Below are 27,863 nucleotides of genomic sequence, written 5' to 3' on the forward strand. Positions count from 1 at the left end.
GGCGGCGGTTCTATCCTTGCCGTCCCCCTCCGCTCGTCTCAGACGTTCCTTGGCTGAAAAAGAGGTATCCCTCCGCTGGGGTCGTCACCCCCGGGGTGCGCGCAAGTGTTTATCCCCCACAGGGTCAGCGAAGCCGCTGGCGGCGGCGGCGGCCTCCCCGTTGGCGGTTTCGCCCCGATTTAGAGACTCCCCCCCCCCTCCTTGCTTCCCGTACGTTCTCGGGTAGTGTAAGACCCGCCGACTTCCAGCACGGAGGAGCTTGCCCGTCTCCTTTAAGAGGGGAGGCTGGGCTTCCCGTGACCTCTCCGTGCGCCCGCCCCTTCCTGGTTGCCATAGCGATTGGCCGCTGGCGTCCTAAAATGGCGTCGCTCCTCACAGACACTTTGTTTGAGGCGCGAGGGCAGGCCCCGGCGCCCAGCAAAGACTTCTACCAGCTCCTTGTCACCAAAACGGAGGTGAGTAAGCTACCTCCCCTCTCAGGGGGTCCTCCACAGATTTCTCCTCCTCCTCCTTCCTCGCTGTTGTTATGGGGTGAGCGGCGACGGCCTGACTTGATAGTGAAAAAAGTGGTGGAAAGCTGCCTCAGTTGAATTTAGGGCTATTCGTTACTTCTTCCTAGGACTGAACAAGTGCATCCTAGAAAAGTGATGGGGAAATTCTCCATTAGAACTTAAGCAAAACATTTCACTGATAATTAAATTGCCATGCCAAATTTTCCTACTAGAACATTTCTGGGTTCATTCTCTAAATCTCCAATTTGGTAATCCTGTCCCCTAATCCTAGATTCTGCCTTTATTTAAGGCACATTGTACCTGGTTAAATGCACACCTTTCTGGTGCATTTTGAGCTTTCTCATCTGGGATCCTATAATCCCAGGCATCTCCCATGGAGGTGGGTTTTCCAACAGGAGTTATAGTGGGTGAATTCTAAATAGACAAAAATTCTTATTTCTATGTTACACATCCTGCTCCATCAATGACAGGAATGGGGAGCCTTGGGCCCAAGGGCCAAATGCAGCCCTCCGGGACTCTGGCCCTCATTGCTCTCCTCAGGCCACACACCCTTCTCAGCCCCTCCTTAGACCACTTTGCACCATCTTTGAGTCTTTCATTTCTGCTTGGATGGAGAATACAGAGGGATGCAATTGTGAAAAAACCTACCCTATAAGATACAGTGACAAAATTCACATTTATTGCTTACTTTTGCCTCTGACTATGATTTTGACTGTGTGTGTATGTGTGTGTTTCAAACATTCCTCAGTTCTTTCACCTGAAAAAATGAGGCAATTGGACTCCAACATGTTGCAGGGCTGTATACTTTGCAGGTTCCCAGATTGCATTTCTGCACCGAATACCCGAAGGTGCTCTGAATTCTGCAACATTTGCGAATACTTTTTCCAACATCAAATCCTAACAGTGTTACTTACTCAGTAATTCAGTAAAGTGTTGTCACGGTGCTATTATAGCTAACAATATTACCTTTGAAATTCGGATCCTTTCTCTTCTTAGAACTTTGCATGCACACTGCAAGCATCTTTTGCTCATTCCCAGGTGGGTTTGACCCACAGTTGGAGAAGTAAGGTTTAATCTCTAGTAAAAGTAATATCTCTCCTCCAGAGAGAGTTGTTATGGCAAGTTACAGTATTTTGATTATAGGCTCTCAGCATTTGTGAGAGAGCTGTATGCAGAAATCCTATACAGTACCTTGTACTGCAAAATTATTTTTAGTGTGTATATATGTAAATCAAAGTGGCTGTCTGTTCAGGGGGAGACAGTATCCCATATACAGATCCTGAAGGATAATGTTTCTCATTGCCCTTCTTTGACCTGATACTGCTGTGACATCACTCTAGAATCCAAAGAATTGAGAATACTGTCAGTATGCTTTTAATATAGTGGTTTACCTACTAGTGCTGTTGTTTTTTCTGTAGTATAACTGACACATCTCCTAACTGCTTTGATTCCATGGGATCCAGAATCATAAAGGTTCTGTCTAGTTGGTGACCTGTTCTGGCAGCTCAGAAGGGGAAATTGAGCTTTATTTTGCTTTTCTCCTTTATCCCTTAATTTGCTTTTCTTCCACGTTGATCTCTCTGGCACAGTGACAGTTATGGCTGCATCAAAGCAACTGCTTCTGCGGAAGCATTAAGTGAGTGAAACTTTCAGTGTTAAGAAGCCATGTGAATTCCTGGAACAACTTCCCCAAAAATGAAAAATTTCTGGAAGTGCGGAAGGGGGGGGGGGAGAACAACATTTTGGTTTTTCTTACTGTAAACTCCCAACAATTTCAGAGGAGAAGAAATACATGCTTATACGTAATATACAGGGATTGAGATTCTCTTTCAGTTACACCAAATCCGGTGCCTGCAAACAATTTGCCACCTTTCTGTTTAGGAAATAACTTTCCTGAGGGTGCACAGAAATGGAAGAGTACCCAGTTAACATTCCAGCTGCAGGTTATTGTAATGTAATAAAAAGATTCTAAATGTACAATACAGTATAACTTCTTTGTTTAGATTATGAAAAGAAGTGGAAATTAGTAATCCTAATATTCTATTCATAAATATACAACCTAAATAACTGTAAAATAAATGTTTTTCGGTTAGTTGTGAGGGAAAGAATCTTTTAGGAGTTGCTCTCCCCCATAACAGCAGGATGAAATAAAGAATGATGATAATCATGATGATGATGTTGATAAATAAAGTGTTATCTATGTGTATTGCACTTTGCAAAGTATGACAGAACAGATCCTCAGCCCAAGAGATTTACAATCTATAAAGCAATGCAAGCAAGACAACAAAGGAAGAAGAGATTTTTATTTGAAAATTTGAGAATTAATCTTCATGTCAGGGGGATATTCTCTGGATTTTATCTCTATATTCAAATAATTGCCAAACCCTGGTTGCATGTTGGCATTTCTTTTTAAAATTTATTGGAGATGGGGTGGTGAAGGGAGACTAACAGCAGATCATACGAGGGTACACAGAAGGACGTAATGACCAGCAATCCAGAAACACTAATAAAAGCAAGGTAACAGTTGAACTTCTATGATTTGGTTTTATAAAAAAAAAAAAGTTTAATGAGCAGTAGTGAGTCATGAATCAAAGAGACTAGGTGGGTAAAAGATGGAAGTCTGTTAATGCAAGGAAGTTGTTTCAGATGGTAAAGTTAAAAGAGTGGGATCATTATGGGTTAGACAAAAAAGAGACAAAGAAATCTGGCACTTAAGCTTCTTAAGCAGTGGACTCGTTATAAGATAGGGTTGATAACAATAGAAACGTAACTAGGGAATATTCTGAATGTGTAATTAATATTACATCTGTCATCACTTTGATTTGACCAGGCTGGTTAATTACTGTAATGTATGAAATAATGATCTAAGTAAGACAAATGCATTGATTTCTATGAAACACCTTATTTCTTTCCATAAAGGTCCAAGTTGTATTTTCCTATATATTTTAACCAGTCAATTTTTCTAGAAAAATAAGTGTCAAAGCTCAACATAAACTCCTCATTTGTTTCCTTAGAATGGCAGTTGTGCCTACCTGAGAGATGCCAGAACTGAGCTCCAGTGAGCTTTGGCTGAAAAAAAAGGTTGAAAAAAGCCCTGATTTTAACATAAATACTTGTGTATAAGATTTCATTAAGTCATTACTCTTACAGAAAAAAGCACGTCATAAGTTCCACTGATAAAAACAGCTAGTTTTAACAGTTTGGTTGCAAATAACTGAAGTTGTTCACCTGCTGCTTCGTTTTATTGTTTCTTTGTCTTCCCTTCAGACTAGATTTCACTGTGGTTGTACATGGACAAGCTAGAGATAAAATGGTGGGAGGGGCATAATAGATTAATGATCTTTGAGAGATCTACAGGGCTACTTCTGAGGGAAATTTTTCATCTGGAGAATAAATGAGCTTATACTTTGTAGCAAAATTCTGAAGTGCTCAAAACCCTGGTTAACTACAACATTAATTTTGTTCAGAACTTTTTTCCCCATTTGCAAAATAATCATTTTTATGATAGCTCAAGCATTCAGTTAACCAAAGTGTTTCTCAACCGCCCACTTCTTCCAACAGAAAACTATACCATTGAAGATATTTCTTTTAATCTATCCAGACTCAAATGTCCTTGAAAAGTGCAGGCAGATGAGTGATTCATGGACACTTCCCAAAACATTCTTAAAAAAGACTCTAAATGGAGATACAACTTTGAGAATAACAGTGTAGTTTAGTATTGTATCAAGAAGTGTATGAAGAGTGAGTATTTTATAAGAATGCGGACAGCTGGAAAGATTAGATTAAACCAGAAATGGGTAAGATAAAATTGCAGGAAAAGGCACTGCTGTTAATGTGGGAGGTGTGGACATGAAACCATTTCAGAGAGGATTGATGATATGACAGGAATGTAGGCATCTGGGTCTCTTTCCCCCCACCCTCCAGGGATTTTTTTCTCTACAGCAAGGATGAGAGTTACAGCTAATTTTAAGTATATTAACAACACTGAAATACACAAGTTCTATTATCTGAACACCTGGTTTTTGCAGAGTTTGCATTCATATCTACCTACTCCATTAAATTAATCATTTTAACAGTATGTGTCAGGGAACTGCCACCTGGCCTGCTGAGGGGACCCGTGGAACTGTTGGGATACAGGGAGCCCCAATGCCAACTGAGCAGCAGTACCTCTTCCAGCGCAAAAAGCAGCCACACCTCCAGTGGGGAGGAAGGGGAAGGGGCCAGCCGGGAGAGGAGAGGGCTTAGGGATGCTGCAAAGAGCCCCAGCACCTCAGCCAGCCAGGAGCAGCAAACAAGGAATCTGGCGGGGAGACGGCTTGGGGATGTTGTATATGTTACACCTATTGCGCAGACAGGGCAGTCCCTCTCCTTACCTGGCCAATCCCCTGGCAACGTCTCCCCAGGCGGGATTGGGCGGTTGACTGAGGTAGGCGGAGACCATAGGTCTCCAGCCTGGGGAGGATGAAGCCGCACTACCAGGAGCCGCACTGGGATCCAGGGAGCTGCACGCAACCACGCAAAAGTCGCTCCCCATTTGATGTGGGGAGTGGGCAATCCTGTATCTTTCGCTCTCTCCTTCGCATTTTGCTTGCCTTCTCTCCCCCCCACTATTTGTAAGGCCTCATTGGACAACCACTTTGCTTTCTTGCATTTCCTTTTCATTGGGATGGTTTTCATTGCTGCCTCCTGTATAATGTTACGAGCCTCCATCCATAGTTCTTCAGGCACTCTGTCCACCAAATCTAAATCCTTAAACCTGTTCCTCACTTCCACTGTGTCCTAGTAAGCAGTAATTCTATTGTGGGAAGGATAGATAAATGTAAGCATATATGAAGGCCTATGTCTTATAGACTAGGGTTTTCTACACTCCAGATGTTGTTGGACTATATCTCTCATCAGCCCCAGCCAGCTTTCCCAGTGGTCAGGGATCATGGGATTTGGAGTCTACTAACACCTGGAGTTTCCCCACCCTGCTACGTATATTCACAATGATGTAGCGCATTCACCCTGCTCCTTAAAAAAGAATGGGCATAAGCCCTCCAAAGTTGTGCATTTCAAAGTTTTGTTTATTTCAGTAGAATAAATGCATGTACATTGACATCCACATGACAGAGGTACTAACTTTGGAGGATTAATCCTACTATATCTTATACATAACAGGTTTACAAATAATAAAGGGATAGCTCATATTTTGGATGTGGCTGCTGTTCTTTACTGACTGGTCCAGCAGGAAGATTCATAGATAACAACATTCACAGAACTTGTGATGTGCCAAAACTCATACACTGTTCATCTTAAATACTGGATAAGCCCAGCCCTGTTTCCCTAAGTCTTAAAAACTAGATCAAAATTTCATAAGTGTTTCCCTTCCCTTCCTACAGAAGTTTATGAGCTAGCTTCATATGACTTATTCTAATACCTTTGTGTACCCAAATATTTTAATTAAAGTCAATTGCAATAAAAAAAATCAAAGAAAAAAACAAATATGGGGGCAGGCAATACAAGAAGAAGGAAAAAACATTGTCAGCTCACATTAACAATACATTTATACGTCAATACATCCATCTTACTTTACACGTAGAGATCAATATAGGCCTTCCAAATGTCAGCTATTTATTTTAGTGAAGTTGGTGTTTATAGAAAGTATACTACTATAGTTTCTCTAGATTGAAGATGGCATTGGTCCTTTTTTTATTCAGCCATCCAGAAAGCTACTAGGTAAGCAGTTTTTAAAATTGCCCATGCTGGGGTATTCATAGAAAATGAGACTTGCCAATCTTTCATATGTGTTAACAGATATGCCTCATAGTACAGACTACATTTTAAAATTAATCATCTATGTGGCCATCTGCTAATATTCAGGTCCTTCAGCATGTATAATTGCACAGGAAGAGAGACATTAAATCAGGCATCCCCGAACTTGACCCTCCAGCTGTTTTGGGACTACAACTCCCATCATCCCTAGCTAACAGGACCAATGCTCAGGAATGATGGGAATTGTAGTCCAAAAACAGCTGGAGGGCCAAGTTTGGGGATGCCTGCATTAAATTATAATAAAGTTACTATGCTACTGTTCTTTACTGATATGATTAATGCTCATCGAAGTATTTTCTAACCCTTTATGTCATGGTACCAATTCTCAGCTTTCAGTAAAGATTTTAGTAGAAGACTGCTGAGAGTTCCAGATTTTTAGCAACTGCTATAACCAACCTCCACCTCAGGGCAACCTAAGGATTCTGGACGCAGAATATAAATTATTATTCTTCAGATTGTGTGCCAAATCAGCCTATCCCAGCCTGTGGTTTTGCCACACCTATTACTGTTTTCCTTTAGCAAAGCTGTTCTGAATTCTCTGCTAATATGCATGTACTAGGACATACTGTTCAGGATTACATATGCACCTTTAATGACAGACAGATTTACCCAATAGTTCCATTAGGGAACACAGGAATGGCACATTAGTTATCTGAGCAGTCACAGGTAAGCAGTGCTTTCAGATTTGTTCACACAAAATAACTTCTGGGATCCTGGCTGACTCTCTTCCACTGAACACTTTCCCCTAACTGGGGAAGCTGTATGCCATGATCTGGCAAGATGACAGCAAGAAGGGAGAGATGAAAGAGGATCCCTGTGAGGATTGTAGCCAGGACACACTGGGGCATGCAGGGGATGGGGAAGGAAGTACTCAGGGTTACAGAGGATGGTGAGGAAATGAGGGTCAGTGCGCAGGAACCAGAGCAGCAAGACCCATAATCAGAGCCGGGGGGGGGGCTGTCTCCATGAACATGGTGGGCTCTGAGAGGTAAGGAGCAGTGGAAGGGGCACTCAAGAAGGCTGAGGGAGGCAAGGGATCACAGCCCAGCTCCCTAGCTAGCCAGGTGGGGCTTGCTAGCTCTGGGGGGAGGTGTGTGATTCCTCAGCTAGAGTAGGCTTGGATGCTCCTGGACCTCTATGGGACTGCCCTTCAGGTGTGTTGTTGTTGTTGTTGTTCAGTCGTGTCTGACTCTTCGTGACCCCATGGACCAGAGCACGCCAGGCACGCCTATCCTTCACTGCCTCTCGCAGTTTGGCCAAAGTCATGTTAGTAGCTTCGAGAACACTGTCCAACCATCTCATCCTCTGTCGTCCCCTTCTCCTTGTGCCCTCCATCTTTCCCAACATCAGGGTCTTTTCTAGGGAGTCTTCTCTTCTCATGAGGTGGCCAAAGTACTGGAGCCTCAACTTCAGGATCTGTCCTTCTAGTGAGCACTCAGGGCTGATTTCTTTGAGAATGGATATGTTTGATCTTCTTGCAGTCCATGGGACTCTCAAGAGTCTCCTCCAGCACCATAATTCAAAAGCATCAATTCTTCGGCGATCAGCCTTCTTTAGGTGTGAATTCTTCTTCAGGTGTGTCTCTGGACTATATCCTGACTACTGGACTTGAGACTACTGCATGCATAGGCAAACTCCAGCCCTCCAGATGTTTTGGAACTACAGTTCCCATCATCCCTAGCTAACAGGACCAGTGGTCAGGAATGATGGGAATTGTAGTCTCAAAACACCTGGAGGGCCAGAGTTTGCCTATGCCTGGACTACTGCAACCCTGCCCAGCTACAGCTGCGGTTGTACTATGAGCTTAAGATGATGGAAGGCACTCCGTGCAACAAGACCACCTGTGCATCAAGTGACAGCATTGAATCCAGAACCCCCAAACAACAAACCCAGTCATTCAGAGGAAGTGTAATTCAGTTTAGAAATGACCCCGCAGGAATTCATACTGGAGAATCCATGGAGCAGTCAGGTCCCACCTGGAGCTAGCCATCCAAATAGGAACAGCACCACTGCAGTGCAGTGCCCCCAAACCTGACTCAGAACAATACCATGATTGATGATGATATCAAAATCCACTGAGAGATCTAATAAGAATCAACAGTCACACACATGTCCCATTTCTTTCCCCTGGCACAGGATCATACATTATGAGCAAGGCATTTTCCACACTGAAACCAGGCCTGAATGTCAATTGAAATGGATCTAGAAAATCTGTCTCCTCCAAAACAACCTGGATCTGGTTGGTACCCAACCACTCAAGTAGCAAATGCCCCCTTTCTGGGCAAGGTTCTTATCTAAAGTTATTAAGAACTTCAAGGTCTAGGGAACGCTTCTTCAGCAGTGGTCTTGCAACCACCTCCTTCAGGCAGCCTGGTGTATGGGAAATCCATCCGGAAGACAAAATGTATATCGAGGACTTAGTGATGATGATGATTATTATTATTATTAATTGAATTTATATACCGCCCTATACTGGGAGATCTCATGATTCTAACATGGTTACCCTTCCTGCCTCTGTTCCTTCCCCCTCCCTCCCAGCCATTAGTTTTTGAAGGTGTGAGAACAGTCTTTGGTGTCCTAATCAGTTGGGAGGAGGTGAAGCCCCCCACACAGCTGCCTTAATCAGTCTGGGAAGATAGTGCTGGAAACCTTCTTTGATGTTGGAAATTATTAAAGTGAGGGATTGGGAGGAGGTGGCTATTTATAAATCGGTTGATTTGGGCAGAGTCTTTCAGAAGCTCATGCACAGACTGGGCCGTGCAAACTGAGGCTACCTGGGGGAGTCATTTTGTCACTTCTTGCGGGCTTCCAAGTGGCAGAGGGAAGGGCATGCTTGGTATGTATATATTGCTTGCTGTTTAGAAATTAAATCTTCTCACTCACTTGTGTTTTGTATTGCTTCTGAATCTCTTTTAAAAGAACCATCTTGCATTTGGCAAGACACCTGGGACCACTCCTTCTTGAAGCATTAATCACCTTCTTGGCCCATTCAGCTGCCCCTTTTCTAGCAGATTTTATAAGCCATGAGGTGTAAGGGTCCAAACACAAGTGGTTGCGCAAACCTAGCCAAATATCTTGTCCATATCCTCAGGCTGCAGCAACTGAAACTCATCCAATGGCATTGGACAAGAAAGCACGAAAGCACCTTTCTTCAGCAGGATCATCAGCTGAGCCCAAATCCAAGAGAGGATGGAAGTAGTTTTATTCTCAAAATGCTTAGCAAGATGGGAAACAGTCCTACTAGAAAAAATAACCAGCAACCTAAAACTAGCACGGGGACAAACAGAAGAAGACACCTTCACCCCCGTATGGTCCCCCTTCATCGCACACACAGCCCAACAAGACAATGACAAAAATCTACCGACAGCATACAAATCAATATGGCTAACCTGATCCAAAACACCCACCCACCCCACTCACACAGGAAACCAAAGACCACCACAGCCAACCAAAAATGAACAATCAAACGCCACACCAATCGCAACCTCTCACTGCCAAAGAAACAAAAGCAAACAACAGAGAACCAACACAAGCGACGCTGATACCAAACCCTACATATTTTAAGGAAAATAAAAATATCATCTCCCCACCCCACCCATCCCACCCACTTCCTTCCCCCCCTCTCTCCCTAATGTCTCAACAACTAAAATTGATCTGTAAAAATGCTTTATGGAAAAATACGAGAGACATTACACACACTTTGTAAACCAAGAAAATCTTTAATTAAAAAAAAAATTGCTTAGCAAGCATGTCATAGCAAATTCACCTTCCTAGGGCCAGTAGGCAATAATAAGCCTTCATGTAGTTCATATAGTTCCTCTCAGTGCTTTTTTTCTTTTAAAAAAATGTTTAGTCTCATTTTCCTACTCAATGAGGGCAAACATAGATTCACAAAATGTTTAGGGGTATGTGTACCCCTGCGTACCCCCAAGGAAAAAAGCACTGGTTCCACTAGTGTGGGAGCAATATATCTGCTCCCCGGCATAATTAATGTAGAAGTTTGTTTTGCTCAGGTTCCCACCATATCCAATATTTTAATATTTTGTGTGTGTATGCTAATTTAAAATTTGTCAGACAAATGAGTCAAGGTTCATGAATTGCAATCTGTTCTGTAGTTAGCTCCTTTGTGCTCATTTTTCTTGTGCGTAGTGAGTCACCTAATAAATGAACAACTAGTTTAAACACACTCTATATTAGCAGATTTCACATATATGGGGTATTATAGGACTGATTTAACCAAATGCTTGTATCATTTCCTTTATATATGCAGTTATAGAACTAATAATTCACTCAGTATGCTGATAATAGTGAATGGTTTTTTATAACATAAGTGATCCCCTTTAATAGTGAATTGTAACTAAACTGGTGTATTTCCTATTATTTAGAATCACAGAATTGTAGAATTGGAAGGGACCCTAAGGATCATACAGACAACCACACCAGAAGGAAAGAGAGACAAAAAGTGAAACCCAAGCTCCTTCTGGCCTGTTATTATATAGGGCACTATGACCTTGAGTGAAAGAGATAACAGAACCAGTTTAAACCAGCTGTTCAGCTTCTCTGAAGGAATAACCCAAACATCAGGAACCTTCTGCTTGTTTCCAAGCAGAATAGAAGCTTTCTTGTCAGCTAAAAACTTCTAGCTCGCACCAGCTTATATCACACAGAGAAGCCTCTAGAACCTTCTTGAATAAATTAGAATAGGAAAGATCTCTACACTTTAAACCAATATTTTCTGTACTAAAAAATGCAGACTTGACAAACTCTGGCACCTTATTCCAAAGTATTATTCTGTCTACACTGCTACTTATTTTTTGAACTTAATGGACACTGCTAACAAGTTTTGCTAAAGTAATGTAGGATGGCACCAGTAGCTGCAAATGACCATAGATAAACATTTTTGAAAAACAGGTATAGACAAAGCTTCCTTCTCTGTAGATGTATCTAATCTACGCTACACTAAAAATACTGGGGGAACATCACAATTCTGTAGGAGGCTGCCCCATACTATTCTAAGCATCTTGTTTCAGGTTGATACAAAGTACTTTTGTTTTATTGTAATTATTTGTAAGTTTTAAACAGATTTTATAAACACATAAAATTCTAATTCTCTTAATGTTTAATTGTTTATAATTATTTTTCCTATTTTTTAAGCAATTGTTTTTATCTGTAAGCCACCTTGAGTCCCATCAGGGGAAAATGTGGGACATAAATATATACTAATAATACTTCACAATTTCCCTTCTTTCTCAGTTTTCTAGGGCATGGTTAGCTAAGTGACTTCTGTTTTTTTCTTCTTCTTGAATATGTAGTTGTTCCTCAGGACAAGGCAGCAGTGGTAGTTGTTGGGCCATCTTGTGGGTGGGCAGGGGGACTGAGCACAGCAGAGAAGGCATCATTGCCTCTGCTGCGTATGAATTAGCATATTAAACAGTGCAACAATTCCTGTCCACTTCTTGTGTATATACAGCAGTTGTTTGTTTATTGCAGTATTTAAACACACTTAGATTTTTTTTTGCTTAAGTGTAGTGTTTATTTTTATTTATTTCATAAAATGTATATACTGCTTGATTGCAGAAAAGAACCTCAAAGCGGTGTTAAGACTCAGTTTTATTTTGCAAATTGTCACAGTGCTCTGAGGACCACTTTTGTTCTGTATTTTCTATACTCTCTAGTGCACATTTTCATGACAGTGAAGCACAGCATTACAAAGTCATTTTTGCACTACAAAGCTGTATGTGTTAACAAGCAGTGTGTTAATCCTTTACTTTGGAATGGGGATCAGAAAAAAAACTTGGTAGAAAATAGTTGCAAACTGCTCTAGAAAAGTGTGAGGTGATGTTGATGTCATTGGCATTAGCCAATAGTAGCCCCAAACAACTGTTTGCATATATACTGAATGTTCCTTTATAAGAAGAGGAACTGGGGCTTTCCAGCTTCACCTTGAGGCAAGGTGAAAATCTGAAAAACCAGTTTAACCAAAGCATACAGTGGGACAGAAGAATGTACATTTGTATTGCAAATAACAATGGCAGCATAAAACCACCCCATCATTTTGATGGAAATGCTGTCTGCCTTTATCCCAAGATCATTAGAATCTTTATTGGAGACTTCAGTCCAGATAGCCCTGCTCCCAAAGACTGGGTATGGGGCAGTTGGAAATATGGCATTTTCTGTCGTGATGTCTTATTTATGAAATACTTGAAAGAGGGATGCTTTTGGAATAGTCTCCTTATATCTAGATGGCAAGTTGGAACAGTTTTGCTTTTACTGCTGTGCTGTTGCTTTTTTTTATTCAGCATGTGATATTTGCTTTTATTGTAATTATTTCTTCTTTCATTGTAAGTACCGTAGTTGTGAGGGCGATTAAGATGCAAAGAAAGAATGTAAATCAGTTGTAGCTTGATTTGTTAAGAGACACCCCTTCATATAAGATGCAGGGAAATTCTTTCAGTTCTCTAAACAGGAATGTGATTTTAAATGGCATTATTTCTAACAACAATCTGAGCATAGTATCCAAAAAAGTATTGTAGGAATACATACTTTCCCTTATTATTCTGTTAATCTGCTCTTAATATTAATTTTCTTGCAAATTAAAATGATGTGGCTCATTTCAATATCTAGGTTTCCAAACAGCCTGTTATTTTTCTGCTAATGAGTTAGTAACTGTATAAAAAGATTATTGCATGTTCTTGAGTTCAGTTTTTGGTATAATTGCTTCATTTATCATGTCCTCCTCAGACAGTTCCTTGTAACTAATTAAATGCAAACATTTGACCATATGACATGCCAACTTCTGGTGTTAACTGATGGCGTTCTACTGTAGTTAAATATGCAAATAAATTATTTTTAACATGTCAGTCAAGCTTTCTATCTGCACTGAAATAACACTTTTTAATAAACTTTTTAGATTGCTTGAAAAAGCCTGAATGTTGCACAGTGCAATCCAATGCATGCTTATGGAGAAGTTGTTAGTATCCTTACAAGTACAATCTTAACTGCCCTAATAAAATCAGTCCTAGTTATAGGATGTACATAATTCTCACAATCCGAAGGCCATACAATCACTCTTGGAAGCATCATGCTGCTTACGTTGTCTACCAGCGTGACTTCTAGATCCAAAAAGAGTACCGTAATAGTCACTAGAACAATAAATCATTAGGGGCAGACTAAAAAAATGTATTTGTCCTAAAAAGTGTATGCTTTCCATAGAACATGTTCAGGATTGAACAGCTAAAGATAACAAATACATTTCCATTTTCCATTTTGGTTTTCCCATTCCCTTGGAGATTTCCCCCAGTGTAAGGAAAAACAAAACAAAGAACACTACAAATGATATGCCCCTGGGTAAGCTCCAAACACTTATTATGGCTCCTTGAGGGAAGACAGATTGTTGCTTTGAATAAAGATGGAAGCCTTTCCACACTTTAATGGTGATTTCATTTTCTGAACAATTGTTTTTCCTCATAGACCTGAAATGTGAGCCATCTCTTTGATTACTCACATTAAACTGTAATTGGACCGTGTTTCTCAAGAATACACTTTGTCTCACGGAAAGTCACTGAGAAGACAAAACTAGGTAGATTTTAAAAGATTAATTCCGAAGAAAAAGCTGAATGCTGGAGATTCAAATATTATAAAACAGATATGTTGCATATATGGTGGAGTTATCCGAGCATACAGAAATTTTGAGCATGGATAGTAACAAAGACGTAATGAATATTAACAAAGATGTAATGAATGCGGAAATACTATTATACCCTGTTAGAGGGTTGCATAGAAGGAAAAAGTTCAGAAGAAGAAATGGAATTAATTTATTATTTATTGACAGCAGCAAAGGTTTTGTGGTGTTCAGTATTTGAAGAGAAATGAAGTACCTGGAATAATGGATAGGGAAATAAAGTGCTAGATATTGATTGAATCTGTGAAACTAATTTACTGGATAAAAAAAACTAGGGAGGGATGAAAACAGTCCAAGATGAATTGTTCTGAGATTTAAAAACAAAATATGGTAAGGAAAATTCTGTTTCAGAGAAGATATGGATTTGATAGCACTAGGAGTTAACTTTTAAGAACGACCAAAAAAAAGAAAACCATATAAAGAGTTATGGAAGAACCATTAGAAATAATGCTATTTTGAATATTGCATCTGCAAAAAAAGGTTGTGTTATGATTAATCTTTTACTTTGTTTATATTTGTAAGTTTTGATATTAATAATGTTAATAAAATTAAACAAAAATCAAAACAATGCCATTTAATTTTTATGTGAGTGGAATGCTCTGACCATATTTTATATGATGTGTTTCAAACTGATATTCTGCTTTTGTGCTGGCATGTTCAGCATTCCTTAGACCAGGCCAGCAAGGCCAGTAGCTGTTGCTGGCACCTGCCAACAATTTAACCCCTTACTCATTCTCAATTAGAAATTGTCCATTCTTCCTGACAGCTGTGTACACTGATAGTAATCCCAACTGTTGGAGGTGGCAGGTTTCCCAGCCTATGAGTCATAAAGATGTGTCCCTGCAACTCCTGTTTCTAACAGGAACCTGTGCTGTCACTTTCCAACATCAGACTCCACATATCAAGGAAAACCTGAGCAGAAGTGGAGAATGCATGGTATTGAAACACAAACTGTTCTAGAGTTGCAGCTGCCTATCATATGGCAAGCACGACTGCTACCACTGATGTGGCTAGAAGTGCTTATGTTTCCTTTACCACCACATTCCACCAACCAACCAAGGGCCTGGGTACCAGGATACATGACAACATGCCGCTGCTTGACCGCTAGACCCTGCACTACAGTCCCCACGTGGCATTACACAGACCTATGCCAAAACATCATAAGCCAATTTAGTAATCCAGAGGGGAGGGGATCTTTTTCAGTAAGTCCCATAATAAGCATCTAATTAGTCATCTCTATCTACCACCTGAGAGTAACAATTTACAAATCTTATCAAGTGGACTCTGGCGTGTAAAAGCATTTGGTGAGCCGTAAAGTTGTTGGCTCTTAATGTACCACCCGACCCCTCTGTATTTTTCATTATGGATATTGAGAAGGAAATAAACAATGCCCTTTGGGATTTATTCCTAGCTTATCCTTCAGGAAAATTAATTGATGCATAAGTGCTGGTATCCCAGGAACTAATTTTGTTGCATTAATGAGTGAGCCATTCCGTCCCAAAAAGTACAATTTAACTGAAAAAGTAAACATGCCAGTGTTTACATATTGTGGGAGGTATGAAATTTATTATTATATGTTTGTCTCTGCAGTGAAAGTTCCTTTGATAATAACAATAGAAAGAGAAAGAAAAATACTGTAAATACATGCTCATCCTCTAGTAAATTGATTTACATTCTCTTAAAAGGCTTTTGTGGTTCTGATTTTTACCAAAGAGGTGCATATGTGGGTGAAGGACAAGCAATCTTCTATTTCTCCATCATGATCCTTTTCATAAATTAGCTTACGGCTACACTTCTAGAATTACTTGCCCTCCGTGTAGCTGAGGAATAGATAGAAAGCTTGATAACCTTTTTCCACAATAAGGATGTTCTAAATATGGGGACAGTACCACAATTTTTGGCATTGGAACTGATGGTGTCCTGTTTTGAGGATGCTTTCCCCAAGATTACTCTGCACAAACTTCACTGTTAGCAGTAGGTAAAGATATCTTTAGTCCCCTTGGTTTGTAATAATTTTTTCCTGCTTCTTTCTGGTTCTGGTGTTAGCTGCTGTCTTTTTTTACTTTTATCATCACTGGAGTAAATTTTGATTTCTTTCTTTTTTTTGTTCATTTTTTGTTTGTTTGCTAGAAGTTCCAATTCAAGCAAACCATTCCAGGAAGACAATACACTAAAAATAGAAAAATTATAGTAGAAAACATAAAATATATCCAAGAAAACAGCAATGAGATCTGAAACAGCAGATGGCAGAGCAGCATAAAAATCACCACAGAAGATTAATGTTAAAATGCCTGAGAAAGTATTTGGATGTATTTGGTTCACCTGGAACCAAAATAGGTGTTAAATTAGCCTCTCTATCACTAAAATGGTAATTTACCTCATTGCCGTTCACTAGAACTGGCAGCTAACAGACCAGGAAGAGGCACCTGAAGATGATTTCAGCACACAGGTAGGCTCATATACAGAAAAGTGATTTGTCAAGTACCCTTGTCCTAAATGGTGAAGAGCTTCAAGGTAAACACAAGCAATTTGAATTAGGTTCTGAAACATACTGGGAGGCAATACAGGCATTTTAGCACTGGCATGATGTGTCCCCCAATACTTTGTTCCCATTAGTGCAAAAGACAGCTGTGAGCATGTTTACTGCAATTCCTGAACCATTTTCAAAGGCAGCCTTGTGGCATTAAAATGATCCCATCTAGAGTTTAGCAGAGCATTGATGACTTGAGGCTATGGTATCTCTGTCCAGCAAGATTCATAATTGGTGCAAGATTTTTTTGCCACAGAGGCCACTTATTTTATTTATTATAATACCATTATATACTGTGATTTGACACACAAAAATCAAAGCAATTGTACAACAATAAAAACCCAAAGAAACACTGGCTAAGACTTCTCAAAATTCTCCTTTATAGGTAATTTTCAGGTGGTGGAAAATTTCTCTTCGGAGTGAATTTCGCGAAGCAAGACCTGGAGAACTTAGAGAAACTCATGACGACTTCCTGGATGACCCTTCTCTCCAAAGTAAGATACTAAAATATAGATGGAGTCTGATGGATGTTCCAATCCATCATCTGTATTCATGTTTGCATGAGACCTAGATTAATAACATATTTAAAGGTGATCTGTGACGGCAACATTTCAGATGATGGAAACTGCACTAGTTTCCTTATAAAAGAGGACAACAACAGTGCTATTGATTTGGCTTTCTTATATCAATAATTGTTTTATTTTTTTACTTTTGAGGATTTGAGAAGAAATACTAATTTGGGGATGGAATCGATACCATCTTTTAACTTCATATGGAGTGATTTTGAACCACACATATACTGGTTTTGGTGGAAAGCCTATGAAAAATTTGCCTCAACTTGTGCAGGTGCATATCCCTAGTTTTTGTAAAAGTTCAGTTTCTCCTTGGGCATCCCTTCTAACCCTATAGTTATATTCCTGCAGAGTACAATGTTCAGTTGGGTATATATGTGATGAGACATTCTTTTAGGTATTACTATTCATTTCATTTCTATACCAGTTTATATTTTAAAGAAAAAATCTCAAAGTGGTTTACAACACCTTTCTTTCTTTCTTTCTTTCGCACTGGATTCAGTCAGGATATGACTAAATTCAGACAGACTTTCTCCTCAAGCCCTGAAGAAACTAAGGAAGCTTGCATGCTGCCATTTAAACCATACAACTCGCAGAGTTTATTGATTTAGTTACATCCATCATCTGGTTGAGTTATCAGTGACCCTTCACCTTGTTTTACACCTTTAGAATACTGAAAGCTTCCACCACAGTTAGTATCTTTAAAATACTGAACATGATGCTGCAAACAATAAAACATCATAATAAAAAAATAGAGAGAGAAAATATTCGGTCATTTGAACATCCTCCCCTGATCTATCAGGAACTTTCATGCAAGTTCTACTGAAGTTAAGAAAAGGAAGCATACCAGAAAAAAGCCATAATTGTGCTTCAACAAAGCTTGTGTAACATGTTAATTTTCCCTATTCAATCAAAACAAGACCCCCCCCCCTTAAGGCAGCATCTTAATCCCAAGAAATATTAAATATTTGTCCTCCTATTAGTGTGGGGTACAATTCTCCAAAATCTTCTAGTCCAGCACAGTCCTTACTCCTGAACATGGCATGGCAATAAGGATTTGATGAGTTGTGCTCCAGTACTGGAAACAGCCAGAAACTCCTCAAACAAGGTAGCTATTCTTGACAGAGACATCTTTTTCTTCCATCATAGCTTTCCATGGCCTTTTCTTGCATATAAGCCCAGGCAGGCACATAATCCAATGCAACTGAGAATCAGGATACATCACCCGTATCCATAGCTACCACAACAGGGAGCCCAATCAGGAGTGATAAAAACACCAAGAAGAGCTGGGAATCATTCCCTGTCGCACCCATGTTCCTCATCATTGTTGAGCCGATGATCCTGAACCAAAGGCTTAGCGGGGTAACAGACTATGTATTTAGGGTATTTCCTGGAGTGGTTGGCGCTGGGATCTTAGGAAGCTGACAGTCTTCTTCAACAACACCTACTTCCTGGAAGCGGCCATTACAAGGAGTAAGAGGAAGAGCATGTGATTGGTTTGTGTCCCTCGGAACCCCCGGCAACTACAACTCCCCATTCAACATATCAAAAACACCAAATAAAACAATCCAGAATAAAACATTACTAAGGAAAATCAAATATAAAGTACACAATCAAAACAACATAATTAACAGGAAACAAAAATATTATCTTAAACATTTCAAAAGAAGACAGTACTAAAAGAAGTGAAATATAAAATGCACATTTAAAAACTGCATAATTAACAAGAAAATAGCATATTATCATACGCATAGAACAAACCTGCTTTTGCTGCCACCAGTGGTGGACGGCGGTTGTGGAAGCTCAGGCTTAATGACCTCGGCCTGCACTAAGAGACAGCCAAGATGGTATCTGCTCTCTTCAGCAGCCTCAACTTTTGTAGCTGGAGTCAGTGAGGGCCCCACCCTCTCAGACCAGGTGGAAAAAGGCTTGCAAGGCAGGGAGCAGGTCTTCCAGGACTCACAGCCAAGATGGTCTCCTGGTTCCAAGCCAAATAGGAATTGCATGCCAATACCAACACCTTGAATGGGATGCGGGTGGCACTGTGGTCTAAACCACAGAGCCTGGGGCTTGCCGATCAGAAGGTCAGCAGTTCGAATCCCCGCAACAGGGTGAGCTCCTGTTGCTCGGTCCCAGCTCCTGCCCACCTAGCAGTTCAAAAGCACATCAAAGTGCAAGTAGATAAATAGGTACCGCTCCAGCGGGAAGGTAAACGGCATTTTCGTGCGCTGCTCTGGTTCGCCAGAAGCGGCTTAGTCATGCTGGCCACATGACCCGGAAGCTGTACGCCGGCTCCCTTGGCCAGTAGAGTGAGATGAGCGTCACAACCCCAGTCGTCCGCGACTGGACCTAATGGTCAGGGGTCTCTTTACCTTTACCTTACCAACACCTTGAATTGGCAGCCAGTACAATTCTGTCAATAGTAGCATAACATGATGGTAATATTCTGCCCCAGTGAGCAGATGAACTGCCACATTCTGCACTAGTAGCTTCCAGATTAAGTTCACATAGAGCACTTTGCAGTCATCCAATCCGGTTGTTACAAGTGTGTGGATGGCAGTGATCAAGCTTTCCCCATCCAGAAACAGCCATTGATTACCTTACCAGCTGAAGCTGGTAAAAAGCAATCCTAGCAACTGATGTCCCCCAGACCTCTAGTGACAGAGATAGATCGAGTAACACACTCGTGCTCCAAGTCTGTTCTTTCATATGCGAAGGAGGGTGGGGCAGCAAACTAAAAACCACACAAGACAAGCTGTCGTTTGAACATATGTGAGCCAAATCCTGACTTGTTCAGCAAATGATGGCTTAGTGTTACTTAGGAACCAGACCAGTTTGTATACTGCATTTGAACATTATGTGTGTTCAAATTAGCACTATACTTTTGGTTTAGGAAAGTGAGTTTAGTGTTGTTTTTAATTTTACATTTTTAAGCCTCAGTGTTAAAATTACTGATAAAACCAGTAATCGCTACTAAGGGAGTTACCCGTGTGTTGCAACCCAGCATAATATTCAAAATCATATCAGATTTACCCTTCCACTGTAATGAATAAATTCAGAATAGTTCTACCATATGTATGGTGAGTCTTCACAGAGAACTTCACCTGTTTTTACACTAAGGTCATTAGACAGTGACCATCCGAATACCACCTCCATCAGAAATGAGGCTTACATCTACAAGGGAGAGGGTATTTTTGGTAGTTACAGACTGCCCTCCCTGGGGAGATATACTGTAACCTGGCACCAACTTGTTTATTCTTTCAGTACCAGGAAAACCATTATTATTTCAGGCATTTAAAACCTTTTTATTTACTTTAAATTTTTTCGCTATTAATTGTGCTTTATTCCTGCCATTTGCTTTTCATTTTTGTAAACTGTGTTGCAGTCATTGGTAAAGGCAAACATATAAATGTTTTAGATAACTAAATATCTTGACAGCCATTCAAGTAATTGGGATAGATAGATCATTATGGACCAACCTTTGGGGCATTTGTGCCATACAGAATAATTATTCAGGTAGCACCTATAGCACTAGAGAGTGTCCTTTGCATGCAAAAGATTCCTGGTTTAAATCCTTGCATCTTCAGCTGAAAGGATCAGGTAGCAGGGCTAAAACAGGCTTCTTATGTGAGCCCTTGGCTTTCTGCTGCTGATTGGAATAGACAGTGCTGTGTTGAAGACAGTCTGGTTCAGTGTAAGGCAGCTTCATAATCCACTCCCCTGTGTCCTGTGCTTTAGGGTAGTCTTGCTTGATGTGTATTAAGTCATGAGTAGGCAACAGAAACTCACTGGTGGGGGGAGGAAGGAGTATTTTAGAGCCTAATGGGGTAAGACCCCACTCCCAAAGCCATCAGCTTTCAGGCTCTGTGGAAGTATTGGTTGCCAATTGAGGAAGCTAAAGGCAGTAGAGCAGTCCAAGGCAGGCACAGGTCACCAGCCAGAAGTAGGAAGTGTAGGCAAGGGCAGGTTCCAAAGGCAGCAATGACGGTTCCAAAAAGACAGAGGCAGGTGGCCTCATCATGTACAGCAAGGCAGGAGTTTGGGTTCTGGAAGGCAGCAGAAGAGAGCAGGGACTTGGTTTGGTTTCAGGAATCTGTAGCACAACTATCCTGTGACAAATCAGGCCTTAGCTTGAAAATATATATCTTGCAACCGCAAATAATTAGACATGTTTTTTCTGTGTTGCCTCCTTGCAGTAATGAACTACAGGCAGAAAATCTAACAGAAATTCAGTCCGGACAAAGTTTAGGGAGAAATGATCATAGTCGGCATGATCATTCCACACAGCTTGACAGATAGGCTTCTATGGGGATCATTCTGGAGTCAACTGCCAAAAGATTTCTCCAGCAGAACTGAGACATGTATGATGACTTCAGAAAATGGATTGGGATATGGATATATAGCCAGCAGTAGTAGTAGTCCAGGAAATAGACTAGACTGGAAAGAGCAGAAGGCACAAGGCAACAGGGAGTAGTGAGGTCCAAAGGTTTTTCTGGAGCCAGTCTGGCAGGAGGCTTCTTCAGAAACTACCGTTCCTTGCAAGCAGTGCCTTAGGGAGCAATTGTATACTCAAGAAGCTGGCATAAATCATCTGGTGTAAATTTACATTGGAACCAAACTCCTTTCAGCAGCAAGACTATGACCAGGTGAGCCAGCCGTAGCCTGTCAGAAGGAAAATAAGATTACAGAATAGAGTTTGACTTAAACTACCCTTTTTGTCAAGTCACATGACTGAGCTGACAGTTAGGATCCAGCTTAAGTCCCCCCCCCCCCCGGCCTTCCGCCCAGTCCTGCCACTGCCACTCCTTGGAACACAACCTCTTGGGGACTTACACTGGCCTTGGCTCAGATGGCTGAGCCCCAGCTGATCCAGGATGGGCAAGTTATACTGGCATATTTTTGGCTGAACCCAACTGTGGTGGGAAGCTCACAGCTCAGCCAGAAATCCACTACATCCCATCAGATCTTGCCATAGAATTACCTCTTTGTCCATGTTGTACAGTTGACAGAAGGCCATGGCCATGAATTAAGGTTCTGAATAAAAAATTAACCAGCCCTGCTTTTTTCTATTTCTTTTGAATCTCTCCCAGCTTAGGAAGCTTTATGTCTAAATGTCTGGAGAAACTGAGAAGGGAATTTATGGATTTGTGAACAAGGTTATGACAGGGTTAATAAATGGAGCTAGAGATAGTATTTACATGAGCTGTTGATAGATGAAGATTTTATTCCAACTCTGTGGCACAAAGTACTGAAAATGCAGCATTCCATAAGCATTTAGCTAATTTTATCTCTAGTTTTTAAAGTTATTAATTAATATTTGACTTGCCTCTCAGTAGTTGGTATCCATGATAGTTTTTATGTGTCTTATAATGCAATAAGACATTCCCAAATACGCTGTTGTAAAATGTTTGTTCCTCAAGGAAAGATAAAATAAAATAAATTAATTTTGTCAGTAAAACATTAAGCCAGTCATTATCCTACGTAGGTACTTCCAGCTGTTAGTAGAAAGCTTATGATACAAACCATTTTAAATAATCAGGAACTGATAATGGTTTTTAAATGCTCATAATAGCATATAAACATCACACAGAGAGAAGCAACCAAGTTTAGCAGCAGTCATGCACTTGCCAATTTATGCCTGGTTTCAGGGCATTGTCATGCTATTTAATTTGATTTTGCATTTGATAATCTGCCTACAAGCCTTGGGAAATTCATGATTCTCTACACGTCAGCATTCTAGTAACATTTAGGCAGCTGTGTGTTTTGCTTGTGGTTTAAATTTGATATACCGGTACTGGTGTGTTTTCAGTAAGTTAGTGCAAAACATATTTTTAAGGGGTTTATCCTTCTTCCTCAGCAGAAGGAGTCCTTACATCAAAAGAAGGGAACCTTTAAATTCAATACTTTAAAAAAAACGGGGGGGGGGGAACACAGCAGCCTGACAAATTGCTATTCACCCAGGTATCTTATGATGGCAGCTTTAAGATAGCAACCAGATGATTAAACTATTTATAATAAAGATAACCTTGGAAAGATTGATCATAAGAACAAATTTTGTAACATAGAGTGCAATCCTATCCATAAGAAAGATATGTTACTTGTGGATTAAACTCTGTGAGTTTCACTGTATCCTTGAATCCCAAACTGGGCTGGATCTCTGAATGGACATTATCTTAGCTGGATTCAACCCATAGGCTTTTCCATCCAATGGGAGGCTTTTGTCTCCATGGGAAGCTTTTTTTCAAAAATAATTGCTGCACTGAGGAGGGAGGAGCTTAATGGTGTGAGGATGTGGGTAAATTGTGGGTATATGTGTGTACATGTGAATTTGTGTGCATGACATGAGGCAGGCTGAGGCAGCCACCTTGGGTGGTAGAATGCCAAGAGGATGCACCCCCAGAGGCCCACCCTGCTGCCTCTGCCAGCAGCAGAGAAGTGCCAGCGGCAGCTTCCGTCGAGATCTCACACACACTGTGAGTTCTCTGCAAGATCTTGAGATCTCACCACAACCCACTGCTGCCACTTTGCAGGTGCTTCCACACAACCCAGGTAAAGGAGACTTCATTGGGGCAGCAGCTTCCTGCTTCACCTCTAGCAGCAAAACAGGGTGCACCAACCATGGTTTATGGTACCTCTGTAGCAGTGTTGGCAATGAGAAAATTGGCCTTCAGTCTAAAAAAGCTTCTGTTTCTGTGTATTATATTGTATAATAATAATGCCCCCCCTGCTGGCAAGGACAGTAAAGGGTAAAGGGACCCCTGACCATTAGGTCCAGTCGTGGACGACTCTGGGGTTGTGGCGCTCATCTCGCTTTACTGGCTGAGGAAGCCGACGTAAGCTTCCCAGTCATGTGGCCAGCATGACTAAGCCGCTTCTGGCGAACCAGAGCAGCACACAGAAACGCAGTTTACCTTTCCACTGGAGTGGTACCTATTAATCTACTTGCATTTTTTTTTTGGCGTGCTTTTGAACTGCTAGGTTGGCAGGAGCAGGGACCGAACAACGGGAGCTCACCCCGTTGCGGGGATTCGAACCGCCGACCTTCTGATCGGCAAGCCCTAGGCTATGTGGTTTAACCCACAGCGCCACCCGCGTCCCTGGCAAGGGCAGTATAAAACAGGAAAGCTGGTGGGTAAGAGAGAAAGAGGGACACCGCACCCATTTTTTATTTTACTCCTGCCCAATATGGACTTTGATTCTGCCTACAAATGGCTCTGCCCCTAGTTCTTGCCAGCATGCTGCTCCCAACAGATTACCCAAAGAAAGGTGGCTCTCAGCCAAAAAAGGGTCCCTCACCTTTGATCTAATTGATCACTAGCTCTTGACAAAGACAACCAGATACCCCTGCAAAGCCCACTATATGGTGATATCTGAAGAAGTGTGCATGCACACGAAAGCTCATACCAAGAACAAACTCAGTTGGTCTCTAAGGTGCTACTGGAAAGAATTTTCTATTTTGTTTCGACTATGGCAGACCAGCACGGCTACCCACCTGTAACTGTATATGGTGATACTTAGAGTTTATATCTGTTTATCATGATTATCAAAAAATTTGATTAACTGAGCATGATGTTTCATGGCTAATAGCTGTTTGTAGTATTTGTCTACCTGTTTTTACAGTTGCTTATGTAGGTAGCTGTCCTGTGACAGCTTTCTTTTGAGAGTCCTGAATTTGTTGCCAGTAATTGCACTGGTAACTATGACTTGAGAACAGAGGTCAGCAACTAAAGATTTCATTTATTAGTTAGTGCCAACAAATGAAATTCAGAGCCCTTCCATCTCTTTGTCCCTGCTGCCACCTATTATTGAGGGGAAATATCGCTGTACTGTATCAAAAAAGCAAACAAGCTATCATTTTTGCACAATTGTAGCCGTACACAGTAGCAAGTATAATTTGGTTCCAGTTTATTAAATTCCAGGACACAATGGAAAACTTGCCTTTCATGTACGAAGATGAACATAGATTGTCTATGTGAGATCATGTTTGCGAAGCACGTGGAGACTATACAGTGTAATAAAAATGCCAAGTAGTATTTTAATTGTTTTATTACATATTACAGTAATAATTCTTATATAGGTTTACAGTGTCATCTAGTTATCCAAAACTAGTGTTGAATATGAATACAGTTGCATACTCATGATCTGGTAACCACTTGCAATAATCTGTTCTGTAGCCAGTCAGGATTTCAATGCACTTGCCCTGAAATACAGTCTTTCACTCTTGGAATTTACAGGAAGCATATTGCCAGTCTAACTAAGGAGGAAGACCAGAATGTGTGGGTAATGGATATTAAACTGTCTTATCCATTCTTTTCAGCAATAAAATTGATGCCAGGTTGAGTTGTGCAGCTTCACTTATTAGCAAACTTGAACTGTGAGATTTAAGTGAATAAAATACACTAATATGTGTATTTTAATTCCCGTGTAAGTTCAGCAGCTCAAAGCATTCCAGTGGCCTACCACGCAACGATGACTTGAAGGATTGCACCACACTGAAACATTCCCATTTGGTATTTACTATTAATCTCAGATAGTAGTTTAATTCAGTTTTTCAAGGTTGGAACTAACAACTTCAAATGTATTCTTTCCATACTGAAAATTGGTGGGTTTTATGATGTGTGGTTTAATACATACTTCCTAACCTTTACGGTTTCTAGCATGATAAAACATATTATATTTAGCATTACATTTAGAAGAATGGCTAATCCTTTGGAACATAGTATAAATCTTTTTGTTTTTTAACCTAGTTCAAATAGCCATCGTGTTTGGAGCAGATACTCTGGATCATATCTTCAACATGTGCCGGGGGAATTATGATTTCCTAGTGCGACTTCCTGATCCATTGCTTTTGTACATCATGTCCTATTTGGATCTTGAAGATATTGCCAGACTTTCTCAAGTATCTCACAGATTTGAAACGGTAAAAAAAGAAGAAAAAGCAATATTTGAAATGTGTTCACTTGCAGTTTAGCTTCAACAAAGATGAGTGCCTTCAGTTAGTGTCTGTCTAATGATTGTCCAGTCATGTAAATCAAACCTGATGAATTACCAAAAAGTACCAAGGAGTGCTAGTTATTGCATGAGCATGGAAAGAAACATTTTGAGGGACTGGGGATATTATTTTATAATATGCATCAATAGATTCTCTGGTCTCCTAGGGTGAAAAAGCTAACTCATGATGTGGTCAGCTTTATTAGAATCATAGAATCATAGAGTTGGAAGAGACCACAAGGGCCATCCAGTCCAACCCCCTGCCAAGCAGGAAACTGAGTTAAACTGAGTTCATCCAGGAAAGTGCTTTGCTATATTCTTTATCTTAATATGTATGCTTGGCCCTTTTCTACACACCCGTTCCTGCACCCTTCCTGCATTAGTCCCTTGTGCCTTAAGCATCCATCTCTTGAAGACAAACTTCATTGTATCTCTAGCTGTCATAAGATTTTGTTATCTCGTTAGATGAGTTATTTTTCACAGCATGTGACAATGTCATCAAAACAATTGCACTCTGGTTTTAAATGCTTGCACATGACTGACTTAAACAAAACACCACCAGAGGGAGCTAATGCCTAATGCAAAAGAGAAATTCAAGCAAGGGCATAGTTTTCTTAAAGAAACTTGTATCATTTGGCAGCCATATAATCTTTCAACAGATTAATTACCCGATGTATGCATGTTTAAATAAGAAAACATTGGGCAGCCCCAAGTATCTGGGATTCTGTATTTCATTCTGCAATCTGAAAGCATTACAGGAGATTTGTGGTGGGGGACATGATGGCAGAGTTCTTTCTGTAGATTATTTTAATATATCATATTTCATTTACAAAGTGCAAGTCCAATCCATAATTTGGTTAAATGGAAAAGTGAGATTTACTCTGTAATTCTGTATATGTCAGGAAGTGGCAAAAGCATAGACAAAGGTGATTCAATCCATCTGTGGTGGCAGCACAGCAAAGAAAAAAAATGCATTGAGTGAAGTAGCAGAATATCCCCATGCAATAATTATCTGTTTTTAAAATGCAAGGGCATTGTAGCTTGAAAGAATCTGTAGGTTGTTTAATCCAAAGTAGGAAATACTATATACTGTAATTAACACCACTATAGAAAGCTTTGGAAAAGCTCTCATTATTACTGTAAATGAAACATCCAGCAGTAATTCAAATAACTGTATTTTTAAAATGACACTTGGCTAATGTTTAAGGCTAATACCTTTTTGTTTCTTTTGCAAATAGTTATGCAACTCTGATAAACTATGGGAAATGATTGTACAAAATTTATCGGGCAAAATTACCACAGAAATGAGGTCCCTGGCACAAGAGGTGGGCTGGAAGCAGTTCTTCTTCACTAACAAGATTCAACTGCAGCTCCAACTCAGAAGAAGAAGACAGATGAAAACTGAATCATCAGATAGCCTGTCAGATTAAAGGAGTGCTTTTCCTAGCTGGTGGTAACAACTCTAATGCGTGTATTTGTTCCATAGATGTCTTGCTTTGTTTTCTGGAAAAAAGAAATTCAGTTGCAGGTATAAAATTAATGTGGGTCCTGCCTTGATGAACACTCATTATGAAGGTGTGTAAGAACAACTTTTTTGTTTCATTATTTAATTTAATTTCATTGGGTAAAAAACTTTGTGAGGTTCGTTCATTTACAGTACCTTTGTGTTCATCACTCCCGTTTTTGCATTGTCTTTATTTTCTTAGGGGTTGGTTATGGAAACCACTTCTTTGTAGCCTGCAATTCATTTTTCCAGAAAGACC

The 27,863-nt window shown here is 40.4% G+C and overlaps 1 protein-coding gene across 1 annotated transcript; it reads left to right on the plus strand.

Moving 5' to 3' along the window:
• Nucleotides 1-36: 36 nt before the first annotated feature.
• FBXO36 (F-box protein 36) lies at nucleotides 37-27,566 on the plus strand. The gene is made up of 4 exons (XM_033150348.1): nucleotides 37-455; nucleotides 16,923-17,031; nucleotides 25,857-26,029; nucleotides 27,339-27,566. The coding sequence occupies exons 1-4, from the start codon at nucleotides 360-362 to the stop codon at nucleotides 27,528-27,530; spliced, it is 570 nt and encodes a 189-aa protein (XP_033006239.1). The 5' UTR covers nucleotides 37-359; the 3' UTR covers nucleotides 27,531-27,566.
• The last annotated feature ends 297 nt before the right edge of the window (nucleotides 27,567-27,863 follow it).

This window comes from Lacerta agilis, chromosome 5 (genome assembly GCF_009819535.1).
Source record: "Lacerta agilis isolate rLacAgi1 chromosome 5, rLacAgi1.pri, whole genome shotgun sequence".
NCBI classification, from domain to species: Eukaryota; Metazoa; Chordata; class Lepidosauria; order Squamata; family Lacertidae; genus Lacerta; species Lacerta agilis.